The 25,497-nt window shown below is 39.9% G+C and overlaps 4 protein-coding genes across 4 annotated transcripts in view; 3 read left to right on the forward strand and 1 right to left on the reverse strand.

The window, feature by feature from the left end:
• LOC103387530 (putative threonine dehydratase) overlaps nt 1-6,620 on the forward strand; it is a 14,241-nt gene extending 7,621 nt beyond the window's left edge. Inside the window, exon 12 of the transcript XR_003051275.1 lies at nt 6,484-6,620. The gene's annotated coding sequence lies outside the window, so the exon portion shown is untranslated. The remainder of the gene's footprint in view (nt 1-6,483) is intronic.
• On the reverse strand, nt 744-3,970 carry tmem254 (transmembrane protein 254). The gene is made up of 4 exons (XM_008322193.2): nt 3,821-3,970; nt 2,734-2,837; nt 2,219-2,278; nt 744-1,868 (listed from the first exon to the last, which is right to left on the reverse strand). Exons 1-4 carry the CDS (start codon nt 3,905-3,907, stop codon nt 1,748-1,750), a joined length of 372 nt encoding a protein of 123 aa, XP_008320415.1. The 5' UTR covers nt 3,908-3,970; the 3' UTR covers nt 744-1,747.
• mxtx1 (mix-type homeobox gene 1) lies at nt 6,618-9,387 on the forward strand. The gene is made up of 3 exons (XM_008322210.2): nt 6,618-6,720; nt 7,223-7,401; nt 7,885-9,387. The coding sequence occupies exons 1-3, from the start codon at nt 6,699-6,701 to the stop codon at nt 8,596-8,598; spliced, it is 915 nt and encodes a 304-aa protein (XP_008320432.1). The 5' UTR covers nt 6,618-6,698; the 3' UTR covers nt 8,599-9,387.
• Nucleotides 9,388-15,599: 6,212 nt separating this feature from the next.
• Nucleotides 15,600-25,497, forward strand: part of LOC103387513 (rho-related GTP-binding protein RhoQ) — a 14,589-nt gene continuing 4,691 nt past the window's right edge. The window contains exons 1-3 of the mRNA XM_008322192.3: nt 15,600-16,263; nt 16,583-16,641; nt 23,058-23,222. Of these exons, the coding sequence (XP_008320414.1) occupies nt 16,110-16,263; nt 16,583-16,641; nt 23,058-23,222 (378 nt within the window). The 5' untranslated portion in view covers nt 15,600-16,109. The remainder of the gene's footprint in view (nt 16,264-16,582; nt 16,642-23,057; nt 23,223-25,497) is intronic.

Consider the following 25,497-nt stretch of genomic DNA (forward strand, 5'->3'; position numbering starts at 1 on the left):
ACACGGTGACACCAAGACGCTGCTTCAGTGTGACAATAGAACACTGTTGTCTCCTGATTAAAGGAAAAACTGACATGTTGAGGATCATGATCAACCAAACAGTCACTGCAAGGAGTTCATACTACTTTAAATAACACAATATTTGATTGTAGTTTCTTCCTTTTTATCCTTAACATTCATTATAAAATATTTCTATATCTAAACTACCTTCTACTACTTTGCCTCTTTAAATGTATTATATCCACAACCTCAGAGGGCCTTTTGGTGCACTCAATCTTTTATTCCGTTCACCCTCATTACAAATTTCTACATCTTCAGTGCTGTCACCTCTGACTCAGCCTCTGCTGCTGCTAAAGTAGTTTGTTGTTTCGCAGTCTTCATTCTAATTAATCATCGATTGGAATTCTGAATGAATTACCACCTAATAGACAGTTATATCAGGGATAATTCATCTCAGTTTTTTTTTCCAAATTGCTATATTTGTATAAGTATGTTCCAGAGCATGAACAATAAATACGATTCTTTTAGTACCTGCAGGCAGAATTGTTTACACCATTAAATTTAATTATGCACGCACACCTGCAAGAAATCAGATTAAAAAATAAACTGTCAACAACCTGAGGCCCTGAACTCCAGACTGTAAACTTCGCAAACGTTAAAGTGATAAAACATCACTGGTCATCATCTTAATTTGTCAAACAAAAACAGTAGCTCCACACACACTTTTAAGAAAAAAAGAGAACCTTAATTAAGTTATTTTTATTATGAATTGTAATAAGGAGAGATTACAGCATTGGATTCAAAAACAGAGCACCATCATGAATGATCACAGTTCAATGACAAATTATTATGATACTGGGATCTGGTCATAGCTTCAGTAGAATGCAGAGGATTTGGTCCCAATCTTCAATAGTCTTGTTTCCCAACATTTTTGAACCATGGCTCATATTTTACATTAGAAAAATCCATGTGTATCTAATGAAATATAGCAATGCTAGTTTCCACTTAAACATAAAAACATATCAAAAATACACACCAAGATGTTAAACTCTCAGCTATCTGTTTAGTAGTCTGTTGCGAGGTGTTCTGCCTGTCACTGTTAAAGGAACTAAGACAATGTATTTGCAATATATTAATGGTACACTATAAATACTGCTGTTGGGTTGAAAGTGCTACACAGACCTGCCTTGAATTCTCTAGAGGATTTCCTTCATTAGCCTGATCTGTCTCTAGTGTTTTAGTTTATTTAGATGCATTTGCTCCAGGAAACATTCAACCTTCAAACTGTACCTGAGTTTGTGTGACGGCATGGAGAAGTAGCAATGGTGGAATGTACTACATGTTTATATTATTCAAACCAAGGATTCAGAATGTAAACACAACCATAAAAATGTATCCAATAGTGACTCTGAGAATGTCTGAGGCCAACCTGTCTAGAGTTAGCTTTATCACCACTGAAGAAATATATATCTATCCCAACAAAATATGATGTATATTTGTATTGCACGCATTGGAATGGGCTTGATCAATTTAGTCGCACAGAATAAAGTACTGCTAACTTCATTAAAAGTTAAAGCCTATAAAATCTTAGTGTTCTTTAAAAGGTCTAAGAACTACAGCAGAGGTCAGGTTAGAGAAACATTTAAGATAAGGCTCTGGTTTCCTTCAAAACGTCTTCCTCATGTGATAGAGAAAAATGCAGAGAAAAAGAGGCACATAGATGAAGCCTTGTTGTCCGCTGTCCACATCATTTCTGTTTTGGACGCTCAGGGTTGTATTTGAGGAGAAGGCCGAGGGAGGCAAAACCAAACAGAAAAGTCTGAATGAACCACAGGAAGCGGGTGGCAGGGTCGTTGATCCCTTTGTTGCTGTTGAGATTAGAGAGAGAAAGTGGTGAACAGAGGTGTAAGATCATGTCAGTTTATAAAATCAGGACATGCATTTGGTCAGTTCTAATGCTATTCAAATGAATGTCTTTCTTGAAAATGTTTTTTTTCTCAAAGATGACGATTTTAGGTAAACTTGCAAAATCAAAAAACAACCATCATTATCTATCCATACATTTAGATTGTTGTTATAATTGTACTTTGACTTATTCCCATTTCAACAATATATATATTCAACAATTCAAACAACGTTATAGGCTTTGAGGAGCAGTATGTAAAAAAAACAGACCACAGTGCCACCCTGTGGACAGTAAAATCATTGCTATTCATACCTGCACAGTCTCCGAGCAACGAATGCTTCAAATGCATGAACGGCCCAGGCCGCCCACCACCTGAAACAGACAAAATGAAATAATTCCACATGAGGTCTCAACACCTGGCTCTTGGATCAGTCAAGTCCATCTATGCCCATTCACTACCTTAATATGGAAACTTCACACTATTCCACATCAGCTGCTGCTACAACACCAGAGTTAGGTCACATGACAACCTGACAGCTCAACAACTTCACACATTTGAAATCACAAAAGTCCGAATGACGACCTCTTCACAAAATCCCATTTGACGGTTCTCCTGTGTCATGTGACGTTAAAAACAGTAAAACATCCCTTTGACAGATACCCTAAAGTTTTGTTAACGATTTGTATACTATTTGTAAATACTATTTGATTTTCATTATATACGTATATATATATATGTGTTTTATATATATATATATAAATATATATATATATATTAGGTGTGCAACTCAATTCAGCCACTGTTTGATGTATATCTAACCACTTACCCTTTATACATAGCGCCAGGATAATTATCCGCCAGATGTTTGCTGAAAGCTCCAAATGTACCAAGTTGATCAAATGGAACTTTTTCCGGCAAAAACACTGCACACTGTAAAAACAAAATAAACTGAATTGTTAAACAAACAAAAAAATAAATCAAAAGACAAAAGATACAGTTTCTTTCTTTGAGGTCTGGTCTTTTTAGAGTTTTTTTAGTCAATAAGTTTATTATAATCATACATTTACACGTTTTAAATCAATTTTACGTTTCCACAACCACAAAGTGAAATTTGTTTTTCAAAATAATCAGATAGATTTGCTACTTTTGTTTCTTATTACTTTAATGCCACTAAATAGTATTTAACCAAAAACCACCTGACCAAAAAGTGTATCTGGACAAAAACATGGAAAAGGACAGAAAACAAAAGTATAATTTTCTCTTTACTGGATAGAAAAATCTCTAGAACTAAAAAAGGAAATACATTCGGCCAAGAATAAGTAAATAACACACGTTGTCGAAAAGTCCATGCTGCTGTTTTTTACGTGTGATCTTAAAATGCAACGTTCGCACACAATTTAAATGGACTAAGGAACAGAACTCTATTAAAAATAGTTTAGTCGTCTTTTTTGCACTCTTCGTTCTCTACGTGGCACCGTAACAGATGTGGAAAGTCCAAGTTTTAAGTATTTCTATACATCTGTCATAATCGGTAAATGTTTTAATTGCACCGACTGTCTGTAAGGGAGCGCGGAACCAACGATCCGAATATCTGTCACAAATGTCACGTTATCGTGTTGTTAAGTTCAACGATAGCTTCCTTCGCCAGTCGACAGTGAAGTTACACGGTGAACTTTGCACTAAAGTTAGCTCACCTTTTCAACCATAGCCAAATAATACCCACAATGATCCCAGCGACTGAATTTTTGATTACTATAGCTAATTAAATATCATATATGAACAACTATAGGTTCTCAAAAAGACATAACCATATATTTGATGAATTTTTAATAATCGCTAGAACCAAAGACACAGCATAGTCTAAAATGAAATAAAATAAAATAAAAGCGCGTGGTTATTACAGTATAACTCACTGTGAAATAGCCAAACGAGACTGTCACCACGACAATCCAGAACAAACTGGCTCTTTTAAAATAATGTTCTCCATCAGTTTTAGCCATTGTTCCTGAAGCTGCTGAAGCTGCTGCTCCGTGTTGGTCCTACTTTCAAATATGCCCTTGTGGAAACAGCGCTCACAGATGGTACCGTGACTGTAAGGGGGTGTGGCGTTTATTTGTGAAGTACGTATAAAGTCAAAGTAATAATAAAAAAATAAGAATTAAATAATGTATATACCACTTAATATTTCAAAACATATATGTTTTAAATAACGCAGATATGAATAAATAAAGTGATATATGATGTGCTACAAAGCTGCCCTCTAGTGGCTGTTTTCTGAACTTGTCATGCATCCCTGTACCATTTACAAGGCTCTTGTAACAAATGAAAACTAATTAATAGCGATTAAAAATAAACATACCGTATTGTTGAGTTATTTTTTTAATTCATTCTAGAGTGAAAAACGAATCAAGAAAACAAAATGTCTCTTTATATATAAAAAAAAACCTCCTGAACCTTATATTTTTGCTAATATTAGCTTCTCACCCCTTTGGCCTATGCTTCTACTGAACAAAGTCTCCATTAGTCAGTTAATTGTCTCTGTGTACCTTTTTACTCATTTCCTTTTCCTATCTTGTACTAATTTTGAAGCTTTTTTTATTTGTCTTTTTTTTAAAAAAATCTGTAATTTGCCTGCACAATGTAAGCGTTAAAATACTGCTTAGGCATTCTGCTTTGTATTTGACTGATTTATCTCTAAACTAACTTGCATCTGTTGCAGCTCCTTGTCTACCAAGCTACCAATTATCTAATCTATAGTACTACAGTACTTATGATTGTATGGTACAACCACACACTAAAATAATATGCCCCATAAAGCAAACTAAGGCAGTTGTGTGTTGGCTAACTGGGCATTTAGAACACCTTAAGTTATAGAAATGTTCCCTTCATGTTTTACAATGCCCTAAAAGCATCAGTCGAGAGAATTAAATGCATTTTGCCCAAAAAACATCTTTCTTTAATGGCTCTGGTTTATACAGCAAAAGCAGGACTGGACTGATTATCCAACAGCTCTGCACTCTGGCATTCCATATTACCTGTGTGTTGTAGGATTACGCTCTTAAATAAACGTGACGAGATAAGCTGAACAGATTGGATTTTGGTCTCATACACGTCTCTGTAGAATAAAGACAAAAACAAAGCTCTTCATAGTGATTTTGCATTAGCTGGATAGCCTTTGGGCTGTCCTGGTGTTCAGTTTTATCACTTGATCATTGTATGTAAAATCAGCATTTGATCTGGTGAACTGGTGTACTGATACCGTTTTCCATATATATATTTTATTATTTGTCAGACTAGTTTTCAGATAAAGCTAAATAGCACTAGAGGTTTTGATTATTTCTGAATAAATAAATTCATATGTTGATGAAGATCAGCTAAGATCTGCTGTGTCAGCATTTGTTACTGAAGTAGGTGCACGTCTGTTAGTTTTGGGATGAAACATAGGGAGAGTACGTTGACTGTCAGGAGCCATCGTCACACAGAGGCATTGATTCTTTGCATTTACAGATAAAGATAAAAAGAAATTATCTTGGTTTGTTTTGTTGCTACTGTCAGACTTCAAGCTGCATTGTTTTGCAGTGGATTTAAAAGTAGCATATTTCTTCCTCAGCCCTTTGTACTGTTGGACTTTGACTCTTAGTAAAGCGTTAGCATTAACAAAACATTTTCAATAATCTAAGAGGAAAACTGTTGTATATCAGTTGAATTTGATATAACTGGTGCTCATAAATAAATGCATGAATCAAAAATGTCAAGATTGACTGTCAAAGTTTGTTTTTTTTTGCAGCTAAGTTCAAAAGTTGACATGTTTACATTTTCAAAGTGACATCATTTCCTCACAGCTCGGCCATAGTCTGGACATGTTAAGTGACTTGACAGGCTCACTGTTACATTTATGTGTCCATTCTATAAATGAGCCCAGTCTTTGAGTGGACTAACTGTTCAATTAATCACAGAAGACTTCAGCCACCTTTGTTTTTCTGTGTGTGATAGCAGGCAGCTGCTCTGCACATGAAAAGCAACAGGAGCCAGTGATAGGCTTCAGCTAAGAGTGCTCTCTGGCATTATTTGCTAAAGTCTAAGTTAGATATTTCTGTAAGGCCATTGTTGGTTGATCAATGTTCAACAATTTGCAGAGCTGCTCATGTTTGTGTAATGAGATTACAACCAGGAGCAAAATTTAAATCCAGAGGAAGTCACTTTATATAAGATAAGTCTGCAGTTCTTAGGTTGTGTCATACAGTATATGTATATTTTTGTAATTTAAAAAAAGCTCTTGTGCTTATGCTCACTTGTATAATATTATGCTATTCTAATACTACTCTTTACTTACTATGTTTTTAATAGAAGCCACTATATGGTAAGGACAAACTAGCTATTTTGGGTAAACATAATCATTAACAAATATACATGTGTCTTTGTCTTTTTCAGTGGCTCCAAAACAAATAGTCACATGTTAGTCGTTTCTACAGTTTCGATGAGGCCAATAAGTCCAGAATGGCCCCCTTCTTTGTTATGCCGTCCTACCTTATATCAAATTCACATTTGACCTTGCCACATCTTTGATTGTGATTAGGTGAGAATGGCTCTGGAGGGACCACTGCTGTCAAAGAGGGGGGGCAGCAACACCCGCCCTCACCCCTCACCCTGCTCAGGCACCACCATGGCCTTCTTAGGTCTCAGGTGATCAATATAAAAGGTGCTCCTTATCCTTGCTGAAGACACAGTCAGAGCCTCTCAGTCAGGAAACATCCATCCAGTGAACTTTACTGATTTACTGTAACTGCTGCCATGTGGAAGGACTCCTGCAACGGTAAGAACTCTTTAATGCTCCATAGATGTGAGGAAAATTTGAGATTAGAGTAGATAAGAGAGGACAAAAATGTGTTTATATGTTCAAAAGTGCAACCAAGATTGTCTTTAGTTATGCTGTTTGTCGTAATAATAAAAAATGCACATCCATAACAGACCATTTCCTTTCATAATCCTATATCTGTTGCTGTCTTTTGACATCCCTGGGCCCCAGCAAGATTTAAACAAAATGTAAATGGTTATAAGAACTACAGTATATTTAATCATTGCAGATAAACTGCTGCATAACTGAAAGCATAACTTCACCGACTGACTAGGTGCACGGAGAATAAAACATTCGTAAAGCAGCAGCCGTCAGACTTCAGCTGCACCAGCAGTAATAATACTGTATACAGGCAGTCAATACATTTTAAAATGATTTTAGAATCAAAATAAATCCTCCCAAAATAAAAAAAAATTAAACCAGGTTTTTCACTCTCATATTCTCTCCCATTTATCATCAGATGATGCCAGGCCTGCAGCCTCTGGTTCCTCTCGTAGCGCCAGCCGCAGGAAGAGAACCAGTTTCTCCAAGGAACACGTAGAACTCCTGCGTGTCACCTTTGAAACGGACCCGTACCCCGGGATCAGTCTCAGGGAAAGCCTCTCCCAGACCACAGGCCTGCCAGAGTCACGCATACAGGTAACCATCGCCTCATGACAACTTCTTGCAGCTTACACAGACCCTTATCACTTGGGTAGATAGAGGATTCCAGTGAAATTTAAGTTTAAAAAAATGCTGAATAGTGAGAACCACATCAGGTATTAGATACTGGTGGGTATTGCTTATTTTAAGATATGTCTTCTAACTTCTTTTTCCATGTAGTTTTTTTTTATCTATCTATCACAACAGCCTCTGTTTTCAAATTCACCCCACATTGAAGGATAGATATTGTTATCACTGTATCACTTTATTTCCTTATCTTAAGAGACGACAGAGGTTTTATCAGGAGCTTATTTAACAGCACAGATAAACTGTACACCGAGCTTCACCAGCTGAGAAATGCAAGGTCGGCTCTGTCCGCTGGAGCCCAGCAAATGATTAACAGAGCAGCATGTGTTGTCTTATCCGTCCTGATTCTGATCCTGAGTCTAAAATTCCCTCTTCTATGTTCTTCCTGTCCAGGTGTGGTTCCAAAACAGAAGAGCTCGCACCCTGAAGTGCAAAGGAGCCAAGAAAGCGCTGTGGCAGTCTGACAGTCCAGTCCACGATGTGCTGTCTCTACATCACGCCGTTACCAATAGGGGGCCCCCAATGGGCCACATGCCCATGCCCCCTCAGCGACCTCCACCAGCCTATCCTACCCAGGTGAAGGAGGAGTTGGAGGAAGGCAGCTTCTATGGACAGTGTCCCTCTGTGTTCTCCACTATTGAGGCGCACGGACACTATGGTTCTATGCATGGTGTGCAGCAGGGAAGGCTGGTGGGCGGCAACAGCACCTCAAGTCCCCATGACAGGGGTTACTGGCCCCAGTCAGGCAGCCAAACTCCCCCTGCCACCCCGCTGTGGTGTCATTCTCCCACGGAGATGACAAACTACACTTCTGGTCAGGCAGCCCACTTCATGTATCCAGCAGAGCAGCAGATGTACATGACCTCATCCAACTCCCACACCTCCACCCCAGACACCCCTGACTCTGGATACTGGGACGTCAGCCTGGACAACAGCCCAGGTCAGTACACACAGCTGGAAGAGTCGTGGAGTGGGCACGCTGTGGACAGCTGTGGGGAATCCAAGCATCCGGGCTTGGAGCAGCTCGCTCCGCTGCCTGAGCTGTCCCTGCAGGAGATTCTGGGTGAGCTGGATGAGGAGTGGCTAGGAGGGGAAGAACAACTGTGAAGTGTCACGTCTGGGGAACATTTCGTTTTTTTATTGGCTCTTTACAGAAGACGCCTCATTTGAAATGAAATGTAATATTTTGACTTATGACTATGTAATGTATATAAAAAGAACCTGTGCTGAACATCATCACATACTGCACAGTTGTTCAACCTCCTGCAGCGTGTTAAGAATATGTATTTATTAATCCTTGTACTATTTATGAGATTTATTTATGATTTTCTGCACTTTTATAGAAATAAATCAGTGACAATATACACGTTTTCTTTTCGTCTTTGTATACAATCAACGTATCTGACCTTTATTGTTGCAAAAGAAGTCACATTCAAGTGACGAGTTAGCTGATGTGACACTAAAACCACAAGAGGGAGCCAGACTTCAGAACAAAGAACTTGTTACAAAACCACAGCATCTCTGATCATGTCTGTACTGTCTTGAAAAGTTAAAAGACCAAGCTGGTTGGGAAATTATGGAGTCATTTAACACAGATGACGGGATTATAATCTGACAGCCAACAGGATTAACATGATCTGACGAAGGTTTCTCTCCGATCTTAAGTGAAAATTATTGACGGAAACTTTAACTTTCTATTATTTCTTGCAGTGAGGAAAATCTGTGGCTAAGATCTAAAAAAGAAACGTTGTAATTTAACACGAGATGCTACAATATATTTACATTGTAGCAAAATAATATGAAAAATGTTGATGTTGGCCATGAAACTGTTTTAACATAATGTTGAGCATCAGACTCTTTAGACTCTCTTCTCATATCTAACCAACAGTGACTTTAACAGTGACTTTAACAGTGGTTTTAATAGTGCTTTTTATATCTTAAAACTAAACTTCAGTTTCTCTGCTATGGAGGTAAGTTTTTAGATCAAGAAAAATAGTTTTCTTTTTACCTCTAAGGGTTTCTTAAACCTATGATTTCCCCCTGACGGGTGACTACATCATATATTCGTTCTCTTACTTGCTGTGGAAAAAGCCCAAGACATCTTACAGGATGTCGGCCTTGAGGCTTCACGCTGTTTCCCACAACAATAAAATATGCTCTGCTGTTTACGCACTTTGGGCCTCCTGCCTTCATCCTCAGTACCGGAGGAAGGGTGTTGTTCTTTTGTTGGAGTCCGACTGGAGTTCCTGTACACAGAGAGAAGGACACAATAGGCAGGAGAGAACGTGGTCCTTCAGCCGTCACTAAAGATAGCTGTGCAGAGGAAGTGTGGCAGACTGTCGCCATCTGACGTGTGTCGGGCAGGTGCTCACCGAAAAAACAAGATGAAGACAGCTGAGGGAGAGGAGGGCTGCTCATAAATTAGAGGAGGATTTAAGGAACTACCAAGTCATTTACAATACATGTCGGCAGCAGGGGCTTGGTTTTCTAGGTGGACAGATGTATTGTCTCCAGTTCAATGTCACTGGTTCTTCTCAATAGAAAAGAATAGAACTAAAAGAATAGAATAGAATGAATTATAATTAGCTTTAAATGAAAGATTCAAATCTGTTGCTATGAAGAAACGTCTTGTTCCTTGTTTCATATGTTCGATACCACTGAACTGTGATCTGCTCCAGTCTTTAGCCGTCTCTCAGCCGCGGTGCTGAAACTCTCGGTCAGCTGAGCTGTTCATGTGATAAGGACTGAGGGTGTGTGTCTGGGAGGTTTCAACATGACGCCCGTGTCTCTCTCTCTCTCCCTCTCTCTCTCTTTCTCGTGACCCACATTTGACTTACAGACAACATCTATGTTCTCCTGGTGTCCGTCACCTGGCCTGTCTGTGACTGCGAGGCAACAACATGATCCAAGTACATACGTCTGAATCCTGGAAACCACTTAGTGTTTACAATTACACATGTGAATTTATGGAACAGAGAAATGTCTGTGTCTCCTTTTACTTCAGCTCACCAGATACACACCAGTGTTAACAGCTCCGGTGTTGGAGCAAACTGGGAGCAGACGGACGTGTGACTGATGGTCCTCAGCTGTTTGTAGATACAGACATGAAGCAGAGCCTTCACTAAAAATATGGCCTGTAATTTAACCAAACCCTCCCAGGGAGTCCACGTTTGCCACGAGCTCTAATTTAGGAGCTCATCTAACAGCATTTGTTATTGCACTCCCCCACCACACACACTCTATGTCTCTCTCTCTGTCTCTCTCTCGTCTTCAATTTGTGATTGATATCAGTTAGTGTAAGGCCAGCTGTGTGTTTGTGTCTGTGTTCATATGTGGTGGTTTTTTTAAACAGTAGGATCCTTTCTCATTTAGTCAGCAGCTTGTTTTGGGATTACCACATTTCTAAGGTTTATATTAAAAATTAAATATTAATTTAATTTAGCTTAAAGACGGAGATTCAAATTTCTTGTTAAGAATTATGGAAGTCAATTCAGAGTCTTAAAACGTGTGTGTGCGTTTCTGTGCACTTCTAACTCTTGATAGATGATACTGTAGTATCTGCAAATTGGAAAGGAGACATGGGAGTGAAAAGCTCTCGCATTTGTTTCCTTTCCCAGAATAGAACCACTTGCTGGCCAGACTGCAGTCCTCTGCAAATAGAAAGATGAAATCCAAACCCACATAGTATTAGTGTTTTCATTGATATTCAATCAGTTTGAATAAAATGCATTGAAACACAATTTTCTTCTTGTCAACACCCGTGTCAACACAAAGTTTGAACCACCATAATAAGTGAGTTGATTTTTACTAAAAAAGCTGACATACACCAAGCGGCAATTATTTTACTGAAGGCTTCAACTTTAAACTCAGCCTCCACAGGAATAGTCGGTCCACACTAAATGTCAGCCATGTGGATAATAAGGTCAGCAGCCCATTAATGATCTCGTGAGCAACAGTGTCTGATTACAATGAAGTATCAGGGCCACACTGAGGATAAAAATCTGGTCTGAAATTATGAGAATAAAGTCGTAAATACATGAGAAGTTTGAGAAGTTTTAGAGGGGAGTGGGGTGGGGGTGGTGAGACAGCATTAACCATGAGTGTGTGGAGCATCTTACTGTATGAAGTTATACTTTATCATTGACTTCACAAACAACAACAAAACTTATCAACATCAAATACATTAAAAAGCTTTTATGCTAATATTATGATTTTATTCTCATAAATTCACATCTTGACATATTTGAATTACTTTCTTACATTCTCAGTGTGGCCCCATACCTTTCACTGCCAACATCTACGCGCACTGCACAGCAACAACCTGGATGTCCTTAAAAAATAGAAATTTAAAGATGAATTTCTTGTCATTTTTCTGAGTAACTATTATTTACACATTTTTGAATCAAAAGAAGAACTCAGAGAGATGGGGGAGAGTTAATTAATAGCAGGGTTTATTGAACCGGACATCAGGCAGGGGTGAAGTCATATAGGAAGAACACAGGCCGTTTGGCACAGGGCCCTGGGCAGAGACAGAGGAGGGGAGATAATAAGGTACAGGTAATGTGCATTAGGGATGGAGCAGGAAACACCAGAGGACAGAATGAGACAAACAGAGGTAAGACACATCATAAACAGTCAACTGACTCATTCTGTCTGACAGCTAAAAGCACAGCTTGGCTTATGTTTGTACATGTGTCTGTTAAAGGTATTTTCTCTCCTTTTTATTGTTAAGCAATGACTTTTGGTTTTGTACAGTGTTCGGCCACAATGATTACTCCCATAAATCCTACTGGTCATTTGTGTTTCCTTCTTGTTAAATATTGTTGCACTGCAGTATTGTTTGGGTGTAGTTTCATCAAGTCTTAAGCAAGCGTTGTAATGTATTCAAAACCATTTGTCTTCTGGAAAGAGCTGTGTTTTGTTGTTGTTGTTGTTGTTGTTGTTGACTGTGCATATTTTTTATTGGATTTAATTCAGGGGTATGTGCCAGCTAGTCAAAAACCTGCACTCTGGCTTCTTGGAGGTACTGTAGTTCTTTAACATTGTGGGAGTATACTTTGATTATACACTCAACTGATAGATGTAGATTTCTTTTAATGTTTCTCTTCAAAATCATATTTTTTTTACATGGATCTATTTACACTCGCTAGATTATGTATGTATATTATATATGTATTTCCAATGTCAGTTTTCCGTGTGCGGACAGTGGTCTTTGGGTTACATGTTTTCACTGTTTCAAATCTAATTTGGTCTTATGTGGTTACTTGATATGCTTCTGGAGTGCATTATCATTTACTGCAATTGAGCTCTGTAATGGAAATATAGATACAAATATGATGTAAAATATGCACCTTTGCTTCAGTTGTTTCTGAATGACTGATATAATTATTTAAAATAAAGAACATGTGCCCAAAGACCTGTATTAAATAAAATAAAGTCGTCTTTGCTGGTGATGCATTTCAATCACTACAGGTTGGTAGTATATTAATTATGTGCAGAGCAAACGTGACCAATGAGATTGACCTTCGTCATCCCTCTACCTGTCACATCACGTCTCCTGTGCAACACCTTGAGCTGAAGTATTACAGTACATGCATGAGGTCATTGTTGTTTGGTCACGTGAACTGCTGCAGCAGCTGTCAGATGTGATGATAGCTGGAGAATCCTTAACTCCACCCCCCGGAGCTGATTGGACACGTCACAGCCTTCTAGGGCTCATCAACCAGGATATCAATCTGTGTCCAGGCACGGTGTCACCTCTTTGTAAATACATTGAATAAAACCTGCAGTTAAAGTGAACAGATATTTTTAGTAGTATAGTTTTTAATAAATGCAGTCACATTTTTAACAAACTCTCTAATATAGAAACAAAAAATAGTCTTGTTAAAATAAATTACTTTAAATTTATTTTTTATTGCAGACCACTGCTTGTAATCTCACGAAATGGTGGAAGATTCTCCAACAACAGCTGAATTTAAGGTTAAACTAATAATACTAATACTGAACAGCAGGTGCTTGCAGATATTTTTTGAAATGCAGAGATTATAGTGTAGGATAAACAGGGTTAAGGAGATGCAATTTTCGTGATAATTTTGAGGGCTATGTTACAGTAGATGACCTGTGACTTAATGTGTTTCAGGAAGTTTTCACCCCGTGTCCCGTTGACTTTGCCATGCCTTAGTTCCCATTTTGCATTTGAGAAAAGTTTGACCTTAAAGTGAAAGTTCACACACCAAGAAAAATTACACCCAAGTCTGACACGTCCTTGCACTTTCTCCTCCATTTTGGCGATATGTCTCTATGACAGGACAGTTATGAGTCGAGGGACGGCCAACAGCTGGTCGACCTCTCCACAGAGGTCACGTCTCTGTACCCCCTCCTTCTTTTTTAATAAACACGTAGCTTCTCCTGTGGTGTTTCCATCTGCACACACTGCAGCACAGTAAAAATGGATCATCTGTTTATGTCCTCGAGCACAAAGTCATGTGAAAAGCAGACAGTTTCCTAAAATTAGAAGCTGGAGTTTGACCTGAGTTACAACATTCTGGTATCTTAACAAACAGCTGGTGCACATTCTCATATGTCACGCTGGAAGACAGTTTGGTAGGACAGATGCACAACCTAGTCAAAACTAATATCGTGTTACAATTGTCTTTACTTGGGAACTGAGACCTGCAGTTGGCTCAGAGAACAGACCTGACTGGGGTTTCTGACCTTTTTGACCTTTTCCTATTTGGCCAGACAGCATATGTGTGGTGCACCATAAAAAAACGACACAACAGAACTTAGAGTGAGTGCCAGTAAAGTCTTAACATATACAGTATATACTGTACGATACATGAAATGTGTTTTTAACTGTGCTCGTAAATGTGTTGTCATGTGACATGGGTCTGATCTGGCCTTGGTCAGGAACCTCTGGGACAGTCTTTAGGTGGTTAATTAATTAATATGAAAGACAGTTTCACCTTAGATTACTGAGTATCAACAGGAAGTGTGTTTGTAACTATTATAGATGAGACAGATGATTGCATTCTGTTTTTGGTTTAAGGGTTTATTAATAGCAAAAAAAATTGAATTGCTTGATTAGAACATTCATAACCTACAAAATGTTTTGATTATATAAACAAAAAATATATAATTTTATCAAAATGTTTGCAGAAGTTGCTCTTGTACTGGACTTTTCTAGCAATTAGTCATACAGTACATACTGTCCCTTTACGATCCTGGTTTATTTTCCTCTAAATTGGATCACAGTTTACTATAGTGTTGAAGTGATTTTTTTTTAAAGATACAAAAAGCTTTTGATAGTCGAACAAAGGATTGTAGTTTGTAAATGAATGTCTACATCATTTCTTATTTAATGGTTACTTTTGCCCCTGACATCCACTATGCTGTTGTATCTGTCTGTCTGGGTCATTAGTCTACACCAAGCCATTTAGGAAAAGGAAATTTGATTAAATGTAACAAATGACAGAGGCTATTAAGACCACTATCTATTAAGAAGGCTAAGTACTGTTCCTGTAGGGGGCTCTCCCCAGCCCTATAATCTTTGGAAGGGGAATCCCAGCAATCCCAGTGAATGAAACTTTGACAATCTTCTTCTTTCCCCTTAATGTCTTTTTCAATAGGGTCTGCATGCTTGTCCATTTTTTTTCTTCTTATCCTTTCATATTTCAGTGCAGAACTGTGATGTCTTTCTCACATCAGTGATCTTAAATTGTGTAAAATGTGAAGCAATTATCCAGACATAGATCGTGTTGAAAACACTTTAAAAGTGACCCAGGTCGGATTTGTGCTGGTCAGATATCAGATATGGGTCACGCATGGGCAAGAAACCGGATTTGGGTCAGTTTTGCTCATGCACTTAGTAATAGTTATTTTTTAATTGGAATATATATGAAATAACATTTTTTAAATATGTTTTCCTTCTTTCAAAATATGCTACACACCTCCTTTAGTACTTATAAGTACCCTCGGGGGTACGCATACCTCCATTTGAGAACCTCTAGCCTATTGCGAAATGTAAAAATGACGTAATTTCTTTAGTCTTTACCGCACACATTTCCTCCTGGCGAAGTGTAGTTTTTCCAGAGTCCCTTACTTTTAAACCCAAGCTCCGCCCCTTCAACCAAGCGCACCCACCTTGCCTTCCAGCAGCAGCAGCAGCAGCAGCATTAGAGCGGTGCGCCAGGCTCCGGAGAACGGACTGGAGGGACGTGCAGCTGGGGGAACAAGCAAGACTTTGGTGCGGTTGGGACTTCTCCATCGTTGTTTCGTCTGAGGAAAAGCGACTGAAGATCGTCCCACGACTGGGCACTACTGTTGATTTTGTCAATCCTGCAAAGCAAACTCCTTCACCACCAAACCTGGGAGTAACGCACCGGTGGCTGTAGTGGCGTTGGTGGAGAGGAGAGGTGAGGAGGGGAGAGGGAGAAAGATGCAGCTCCAGTTCGACTCCCAGCGCCTCTCAGCCCGCCTGCTCCGCTGCTGATGCCCGTCGTGCGGGGATCACCGCCCAACAGCAGCAGCAGGAGAACTAGCAGAAGGAAGAAGAGGAGGGGGAGTAAGTCGAGGAGGGCAACGGGGCATCAGAGACCGCTGGGGACGATGATGATGGTATGGTCGGGATCATGGCCAACGGAACCGGTACCATAATGTTAAAATGCGTCGTGGTCGGAGACGGTGCAGTGGGGAAGACCTGCCTTCTGATGAGCTATGCCAATGACGCCTTCCCTGAGGAGTATGTGCCCACAGTCTTTGACCATTATGCAGGTATGATGCATGAGCACAAGCTTGGACATAAATAATAACCTTAATGTCAACAAACAGTTTCCTGCACAGAGAAAAATGCATTTGAATTCCCAGTTGCCTTCACCACTCTTCCTCCAACTGCATTGTCTTACATCTGTTGCTATAATCTAAACCACTTGTTTGCCTGCTTCATAACACACACTCACACACACACTCACACAGAGGGAGGCTGGGGGACCCTGATCAACTCCCTCTTCTCCTTCCTTCCGTTTTTACCCTTACCCCACCCTCATGCTCTGGGCTTTCTCCTCTAAATTGCTCTTTTGTCATTCTCTTGCAGTGAGCGTCAACGTGGGTGGAAAACAGTACCTGTTGGGACTGTATGACACAGCTGGTCAGGTACAGCCGTTTCTTTTTTCTTTTTTTTTCAAACTCTGGCTGAATGCCAAACATGTCAAGGACACACGCTGGTGTACACACGGTCTTTGCTTCCTGTCTCCCACACTATCTTTGTCTTAGCCCCCCCCGCCCTCCCCGTGCGCTCTTGGGACCACGCACCCACCCGACTGTGCCTCCTGCACGCCCACGGGCTTCACATTCATGCCAGACATTAAGCTGCAACAGGTGATGGTTTGGATCATGAGTTTACTGCCGGAGTCTGGTGTGCCACGGACAGTTATGGCAGTGAAGGGGTTTAAATAGATCTATTATGTGGAGAACAGGGCTTCTATGTCCAGTAGTGATGTCACAGGTTTGTTAATAGGGCTGCTTAACGCTCGGGCCTTTTTCTTTACAATGTGCCATTCAGTGAACACGACTTATAACTGTATCATCCGGCACATACACACAGCCTTATACGCAAACACACACACACTGCCCTGTACACACACACTAAAAGATACAACAGCCCAATGGCCCTTTGTATCTGAAATGACTTGTTGTTTCTGTGAAGATAATTGCAGAATAAGTGTCTAGGATGTCTAGACGTCTTCATTTGATTATAAGTTGGAAAATCGACGTGTTCAATTTGGGAGGAAGAGTTTGGAGTAACGGGTAAATTCCTACGCAAGCGCTGCCTAAAGTGGGAACTGCATGAGCGGGCAGTGAGCTGGCCAAAGTAAACTAAACCTTAAAATTTCTCTGCAAGTCTAAGGAGATGCAAGCAAACTTAGATGAACCCTGAAGAGGTGTGAGAGGTAAAAAAGGGTTGGGTGGATGGATGGATGGATGGATGGAAGGATGGATGGAAAAACCTGGTGTGGGTTCTCCTTTCGAACCTTGTTGCACTTCTAGCAAGTTCAGGTACAGTACGATTATTGTGAAAAAACTTGGGGACAAATTAAATTCGACAAGAACCAAAGACACAAAATCCGCTCCTAATATTGTTTTACTTTCAAACTCTGAAGAACTGAAAGCTGGAACAAACAAAAAGAAACTAAATGAATCAAAGACTAATTCCAGTGCAAAATGGAGTAAAAACTTTCGCATTGTGTCTGGCCGGGACCTGCTGCAGTCTTCCTGGCCGTAGTATGAAACAAAGACGTTGTTGTTGTTGATTTTGTTATGGTTCGTTGAGGAAATCTTCTCATACTGTAAGCACCAAGTGAGCCTGTGTCTCTTTTTATTTCTGCTTTCTGACACAAAGCAAGTGACTGTAAAAACACCCCTACACTGAGAATTCTGACAGTGAATGTGGAAGTAACTTTCTTAAGTTATGCCTCATGACACTGTCCAGAAATGTGCAGAATTGACAGCGGTAAGATTGTGGGCACGGAACAAGGAGTTTTACGAGAAGACTATACGTCGGGGAAGGCTGGATGTAAAAAATTGCACAATTCTGAATGCTTAAAAGAAACTGGCTTCGCAAACATGTCTGCAGATTTTTTTTTAACCACAGGGATGCAGGCAGTATATTTCGGGGAGTAACTGAGGACATGTAGAAGTGACTGTGTGCTCGGACCTCTCACCTCTGTTTCCAGCAACGTGGATCGTTAACATGTTCCCCTGGACTAGGTTTAATTGTGTAAAGTCAGGGTGATTCACTGTCTGAAATATGAGCAGCTTTCTGGAAAAGGCAAGAAACGAAGCACTTGAAGGTCACCTGGGGAATAATCAGCCTTTTTTCCGTCCCCTGTTCATTCTCAAATGCTGAATTCACAAGTGCATGAATAGCAAATCACAGCCACCGTGGCTCTCCGTCGCAGCCAAACAGCTACCTGTGGCACTGTTGTGTTTATTCCTCCGCGAGGCAGATGGTTTAAGTGCTACTACTTAGTTGTAAAAAGAGGAACACAGCCATATTGTCTGTACTGGAGTTTAACATAGTTTGTTTTTAGCTGATTCAGAATGTCTCTGAAATGGAGAAGTTCTCCCAGATGTCTGCTGTGCGGGTGCTGCTGGCTGCCGAGGGTAGAGTTACTGCTCTTGAAAATCCCCCCACCCTCCGCCCCTAACTCTCCTGACCTCTCTATATGGAGCACAAGGCCAGCTGCTAATGTTTATAGCTCCAGCATCTGATCAAAGACCTGGCGCCCCAAAGAGAGAGAGAGAGATTGACTAAAGAAAGAGAGAAAGAGGAAGAGAAAGGAGAAGAGGAGGAGGAGGGGAGATGCTCAGAAATGCAATAAATTCAGTACTTTTGCCTTCGTTTTACTTTCCTTTTCCTTTTTGAAATCTGACATTAAAGCTCCCTGCATCTCCTCCACGTCTGCCCCGTCCTGTACAGCTTCATGATTCCCTGTAATATATTCATATTCTTTGCATGGCTGAAAGTCCCATAATGCTTTGCTTCACCACGAGCACATCAGCAACACACCACCTACCCCCTGCCACTCTGCCCTTGTCGGAATGCTGCTCGATGCTGACACGCGTGTTACATGTCAGGCCACGTAACCACAACACGGTGTCACCGTTCTTTGTTTGCTGTTGATACGGCGTCCATGTTGGCGGCTGTTGTCTCCACATCTCTACATTAGCCTTCCTGTCACCGCCTATTGAATTATTCCATACGGCACGTCTGCAACGTCTGTTTGACTGAATGTGATAAGGTAGCAGAGTGGAACGTCTTTACTTATTCATTCATTCTCTTGTTCCTGCTGCACTCAAGAAAATCTAGCATTGCTATCTGCGGAGGAGCAGGAGGAAGCAGGAAGTGGATACTAAGTGCTGCGGTAGCCATGGTTACACTTCAGGGAGAGAAACTCTGGAGTTGGGACCCTTGAGGATCCAGGACTTGCTGTCCTATTATCACACACTTGGACCTGTCTTCATCTGCTCGACTCGTCAACCTTTAATCTCTTTTACCACCGCCTCCCTGTTTGGTGGTTGGTAGAGTCTAATGAGTCTCTTTAACTCAGCGACACACAGTGGCCCAGTGACCCTAGTTTGACCCACTCAGGGTACACTTGGCAATCCTCAAATAAAAGCCAAAATGTACTTATTAATTTGTGTAATTAAAAATATTAAATTTAAATGCAATGACAGGATCATGCGTACTATATATGACCTTGTTTATCTGCTTGTTTCGTCTGTGATGCAACAGTTCAACTACAACATCACATCGCTCTGAATATCTTTGAACTTTTGTACGGTGTCCGCATTTTGGCAGAAGAGCGGAGTTATCACACATCGTTTGCCCTGTTGGTTTTAAATATTTGTTTATCATACCCTATCTAAAACCAACGCTTAGTGAAAGATTTAGAGATGTTGCTAGGACGAGACGGAAAGAAGAACTTTTTGAAAGAGGTGCGAGGCAGTTCCATAAGTTATGGTGAAGCGACAAAAGTTAATGTCTTGCAGAGAATCTATGGTAGTGGTTGTCTTTTTTTAAATTCAAATATAAATTATATTTTAAAATGCACTCCCACTCAGCCTCATTTAGACGCTGTAAAAAAATTGTGCAACACAAACAGTTGTTGAACTGTGAAATAAATTGCACATAATCTATGAATTTATAAGCAACTTAAAACCGTCTTATTTTCGACTTGCATGAACCTGATAGAGTGCGTTAGTGCTAAGGCTATGCTTTATAACGTAAGTCATCGATAAAGTTCCAGAACATTTAAATATGTCTTTCTATTCAGTAGTTGAATCCATGTGGAAATGAATGTATAAAAATAGAGACAGAATATCGAAGATCGTAGCTCCTTTTTCTCTCGCCTGGCAGCCATGATAGAGCTGGAGGTGTCTGACTCTGTTGACATAGAGAGTTTATGGAGTAGAATCGGAGAAAGAGAGAGAGCAGAAGAGGGAGGGGGCAGTGGAGTAGAGAATGACTCAGTCCTGTGTCACCCAGCCAGCAGAGATCAGTCAGACGAACGTACTCACAGTGGCCGAATGAAGACCCTGATGGAAGTTGGTGTTAGGATTCTGTCATGTGTACACCCAGATACCTGGTCAGTCCTTCCTTCAGGGATCATTTCATTTATTTAATGCCCATGATGGATTCATAGTCTCTTATGCAACCTGCTGAGGGTTTTGCCGTTGCACACCACGCTTGATATACTTCTGATTTGAAACCTTACACTCGAAACAATTGAAGAAAAGTTAACATTTTTGGGATGAAAACTGCTCATCAGAAACCTGAAACCTTAAACCCGAGCAGTGAAGTCTTTCAGATGGCTTGGACATACAGTCTTTGGTAATGTTCCAGTGTGGTACTGAGGGGAAGCTCTGTGCCAGTTTACAGTGAACGGCAGAGTGGTTTACATTTACTCTCTTAATGTCTGTGGCTCAGTGGGAGAGTCGTTGGATTGACATGAGTGAACGCCGGTCATCAACTCAGTCAAGATAACCAAAAAAGTTGAGTAAGTTAAGGGATTTAATGCAAAGTAGCAGGATAAAGGTTGGGAGTGTAATGCTTTTCTATTACTGAACTATATTGTGGCTATTATACAGTGAACAGGGATACATGATATGAGTGGATATTGGACATATTGGTATTCATTGGTGATACTATAGTGATAATTTAATAATGAGATTGGATTAAACCATATTAAATTCATATAGGGAAGATTTATGAAATAATAATGTTCGTATGACCTGATCAGTGTTGTAAAAAAACTACTGCACTCTAATGCTCTGAACATGCTAATTCCAAAAAACGAGTTAGCATGTTGACCTGGGTGTTCTTTTATTGACTTTAAAACTGTTTCTACTGGTCCAAAAGAGTTTTGAATTTGTTTTTCCAGCTTCATATGGCAGTGCTTAAAAGTTATGAGCAAATTCAAGTTGTCAGAGCCCCTGTGGTTGAAACGGACCCGTCTTTTAAGACATTCAATATCCTGGTTTCCACATTGTCTTAAGACAAACCCGAAATTGTTGTGTAATTTCCCAGATCTCATGAATGTCCTGTTGCTTCAGCCCTCTCCTTTCATGTGAACTGCAGTACCTGTGAATCCCCGCGGCTTGTTTGAAGCAGCAGATGGTTTGCATTCACAATTCGTTTATTACACCAGAAAGTTCAGATTGTGTTAGGTAACCTCCAGAACCATCTGCTGGGAGTGTTGCGAAATGTTGTTCTCCGGTGGGAATACGAGGTAAATGAACTCATACGTATATTTATATCCAGTTAATGTGTCCAGTTCATGTGAGATACTAAAGCATGGACTTGAATATTTCCTGTTTTCATTTTCTACTTTAATAATCTCACAGTATAGTTCTGCAGAACTTAACTCAGTTACTCAGACAACAGCACAGTTGGACAACATCTCTTGGCTGAACCACTGTGGTTTGTTGGATCTCTTGACATTTGCACAGCTATTTAAGTAAATCCATTTGTGAGAGAAGGCCTTGTCTCCCGGGTTAGTGTTAGACCGTGGCGTGTGACAGTGTGAGTGTGTTGCAGAGAATTGAACTTGCCCAAGGCAAGTGTGTGTTAAAGTCAGAGGTTTAGCCAGCTCTCCACTGTCCTACTGCAACATTCTCTGTCACAGTGGGATGTTGTATCCAATTTGATTCAGTTTCAGCAATGCAGACAATATTTTCCATGACCTAAAAGTGAGACTGATTCATTTGGTCTGAGCAGGGCCTGGCTGAGTCATGTTTGATTGTTGGAGGCTCACTGCTTCTCCTGTCTTCAAGCTAGTGGCAGAAAACAACGTTTCCTCTGCAGGAGGAGAGAGATGTGAACGTTCATGTTTGTACAGTAAGTCAGAGAGCAGGTTATCATTTTATCATTTTTTGAGGCAGTGCTTCATTTGGATCGTGCACAAAGGATCGTCTACATCTGTGAATTATCTGTGATAATAAATAGTATTGTGATTGATTTTCAATATCTTGTTGCAACATCCTAGTTAGACCTTTTTCTTTTCAATTACCAGGTGTTGGTTTGTTTGTTTTTTAAATGTATGTAGCGTTTAGCAACCTGATGCTAAGCATGTAACAGCATTGTGTATTTATTATGCTGACAATTTTTCTATGTTTAAATTGGTAAAAAAAAAAACAATATATCATTGTATACTGCAATACTAATAGTATTGCAGTATATTGCAATATATCATGTTGTTGATATGTATCATATCACCAGATTCTTGCCAATACACGTCCCTAATCAGCTCTAGTAGTTGATTCCTAACCAATAAGCCTGGCTACATGAAGCAAATAAATCCATATTATTTGTCATGATCAGCCTCATCAAGAAGCAGAAGTCCATCTATGTTTGTTTCTGCAAACGAAATTCACTAATATTAATTTTTCACATGTTAGATAAGAGGAAATGAGTTCTGTCTGCTCCTAGTTCCCTTCCCTTCAGACCTCACAGCTCGTGCAGGAATCCATTCGCCAGCATTAACCGTCAGTGTCCTGTTCCCTTCCAGGAGGACTACGACCGCCTGCGGCCTCTGTCCTATCCAATGACTGATGTCTTCCTCATCTGCTTCTCCGTGGTTAACCCTGCCAGTTTCCAGAATGTGCGAGAGGAATGGGTGCCCGAGTTGCAGGAATATGCACCCAGCGTTCCTTACCTACTCATTGGCACCCAGGTTAGTCTGAAACACAGCAGGTCTGGTTGTCTGCTCCCTCAATGCTTCTTTCCTCTTTTACACAGCAGTGACAGCATAAGTAGCAGCAGTAGCTCCAGTCCTGTTCTCTTCTTTAAAATAACAAGGGATAACAAAAATCATACGAACCGGCTCCGCAGACACGACCCAGAGAGCTGCACAGCAACAATCAGTGTCAACAGAGAAATCTGGTGTTTACGTAACTGAGGAACCTTCAGAAACGTAAACAGACAAAATTCTTTTAAAGGATGACTTGAATCTTTTCACTTGAGTCCGACGTCGTCCTCTGACTACATGGAACACAAAGCCTTGTATGGCCGTTTCACAGAAAACGATATCACTAAGGTTACTGACTAATTCTTACTGACAAATCAGTTACAGTAGATGCATTCTGCTCACTAACGGATGGATTTAAAGGTGCAGAAGTTTTCAGGGTTATTTCTGACTTCTTGATTTCTGTGTAAAGTTATATTTTTAAAAAAAAGCCTAATAATATGACAGGATACAAAAATGTTTATGTAATTTACAATTTGCCTCACATTGAAGGCACACCGTATTCTTCACACAATCTCTCTGTGAATGACTTTTTAAAAGAAAGATTAGTTGAAAATATGTTACATTTCTAGAGTGTCTCATTTTTATTTAAGTAAACAGAAAATGTGAGACATATTTGGTGATTTTTGTTCTCTGAAAAATAATATCAGTTGCAATAAAGTAGTACCAAACTCTCTATTCAGATCTGTTTCTGATTGTTTCACCAAAAAATAAATGACTTTTTAAAAGTTTTTTACTTAGTAAAAAACAGATGGAAGTTCTATTTGTTAATTTTTTATGTAATAAATGTGTATTATTTTAGGCTTATGCTGTATAGTATGAGTTTTTAAAAACAACTGTAATTTATGTCTTTTGCTTCTTTGGGACAGTTTGACATGTTCAACATCGTTAATATTTTTTTACTGTGCCTGTACTCCAGACCCTGAGCCTTCAGCCTGTCAGGTTGCCATAGACATCGTCTGTTGTTTTTGTGTTACTTCTGTGCAAGAAGTGTACTGTAGGCTAATGTAAAAAACAGCTGCTGCTGTTGGTGCTGCTGGTTCCAAAACGTTTGATGAGACCTACGGGACAGAATCAGATGAGCAGGGCAGGTGTGTCGTAAACGCCAGGCAATGATGAATTAATGCTGCTCCATAAGGCTGTAGCAAACGGAAAGAAGAGATCGGCTTGAACACAAATCCATAAAGGATTGTACTGTTTAATAAGAACTAAATATTTTTCAATTTTTTAACGGATATCCAACATAATTTATTTAGTTGTCCCAATCAAATGTGAGGACAACTGTATTATTTACAAATAGTGTTTTATTGTGGTGTCAAAATCTTCTGTCAGGACAACAAATGAAGAAATGCTGTGTGTGTGTGTGGGGGGGGGGGGTATCTGAGCAAGAACATCCAATACTACTGTGTGTTCTGTTTACCCACGTGCTGCAGTTATAAATTACAGCTTTGTCATTGTTGTCCAAAACAAAACCTAAAATGCCATCAATCTACAGCTATACCAGCCTCTGAAACAATAGTCATAGAATGTTAATGACAAATGGACACAGTTGTCTGACGCCCAACTCACTGATGCTATGGCAATAGATCTGTGACTTCTTGATAGCTTCTTAGTGTCTTCTTCAGGGAAATACATCTGCTCATCGAATTGATCGTAACCATAAACATCTTTCTGACAGTCAGATTCAGAGACGTCGACAAGTGTCATCCCCGACATGATACTGTTGGTATTAACTAACTGAGGTTCAGGTTACAAGGTTGAAAAATATATTTTTTTGAAACAGTTTTCTAGATATGACTACAGCTCCAACAAAGATTCAGACATGATAAACCTAAGCTAATGGTTTCTCATGTCCAATAGATCCTACAAAGGGGCCTCTTTCTTTAATGGATGGCAAGACTTTTAAAGTTCTTCAGTCTCAGGAGCAACCAGCAGTATTTTATATCTTCTTCAATATTTAGAGCTGCCTCGTGGGCGATTTCTTTTCTCTTTTCCAGCCTGTGTTCCCTGGCAACCAGAAGCTAGTTTAGCCTGGGCCCAGTGGTGATGAGGAGTCTAGTGGGTGTCTGATTTATCTGGTGTCAGCTGCTGTTTACTGCTCTTTTATCCACTCCCATCGTAACTCACTCGTTGCACTTTGCAGTTGAAGCTGTTGCCTCAATGCACGGAGCCACTCCGACACAAATCACACTAATTAAGGAAA

The sequence above is a fragment of the Cynoglossus semilaevis genome, chromosome 12, assembly GCF_000523025.1.
Source record: "Cynoglossus semilaevis isolate Cse_v1.0 chromosome 12, Cse_v1.0, whole genome shotgun sequence".
NCBI lineage: Eukaryota > Metazoa > Chordata > Actinopteri > Pleuronectiformes > Cynoglossidae > Cynoglossus > Cynoglossus semilaevis.

What these genes read in the sequence shown, in the direction of transcription:
- mxtx1 (XM_008322210.2), top strand. Translation starts at nt 6,699, where the DNA reads ATGTGGAAGGACTCCTGCAACG. An exon ending in GTGGAAGGACTCCTGCAACG is followed by an intron (nt 6,721 to 7,222) that starts GTAAGAACTCTT and finishes ATTTATCATCAG; the next exon opens with ATGATGCCAGGCCTGCAGCC. An exon ending in TGCCAGAGTCACGCATACAG is followed by an intron (nt 7,402 to 7,884) that starts GTAACCATCGCC and finishes CTTCCTGTCCAG; the next exon opens with GTGTGGTTCCAAAACAGAAG.
- tmem254 (XM_008322193.2), bottom strand. Translation starts at nt 3,907, where the DNA reads ATGGCTAAAACTGATGGAGAACATTATTTTAAAAGAGCCAGTTTGTTC. An exon ending in TCTCGTTTGGCTATTTCACA is followed by an intron (nt 2,838 to 3,820) that starts GTGAGTTATACT and finishes TTGTTTTTACAG; the next exon opens with TGTGCAGTGTTTTTGCCGGA. An exon ending in CCTGGCGCTATGTATAAAGG is followed by an intron (nt 2,279 to 2,733) that starts GTAAGTGGTTAG and finishes TGTCTGTTTCAG; the next exon opens with GTGGTGGGCGGCCTGGGCCG.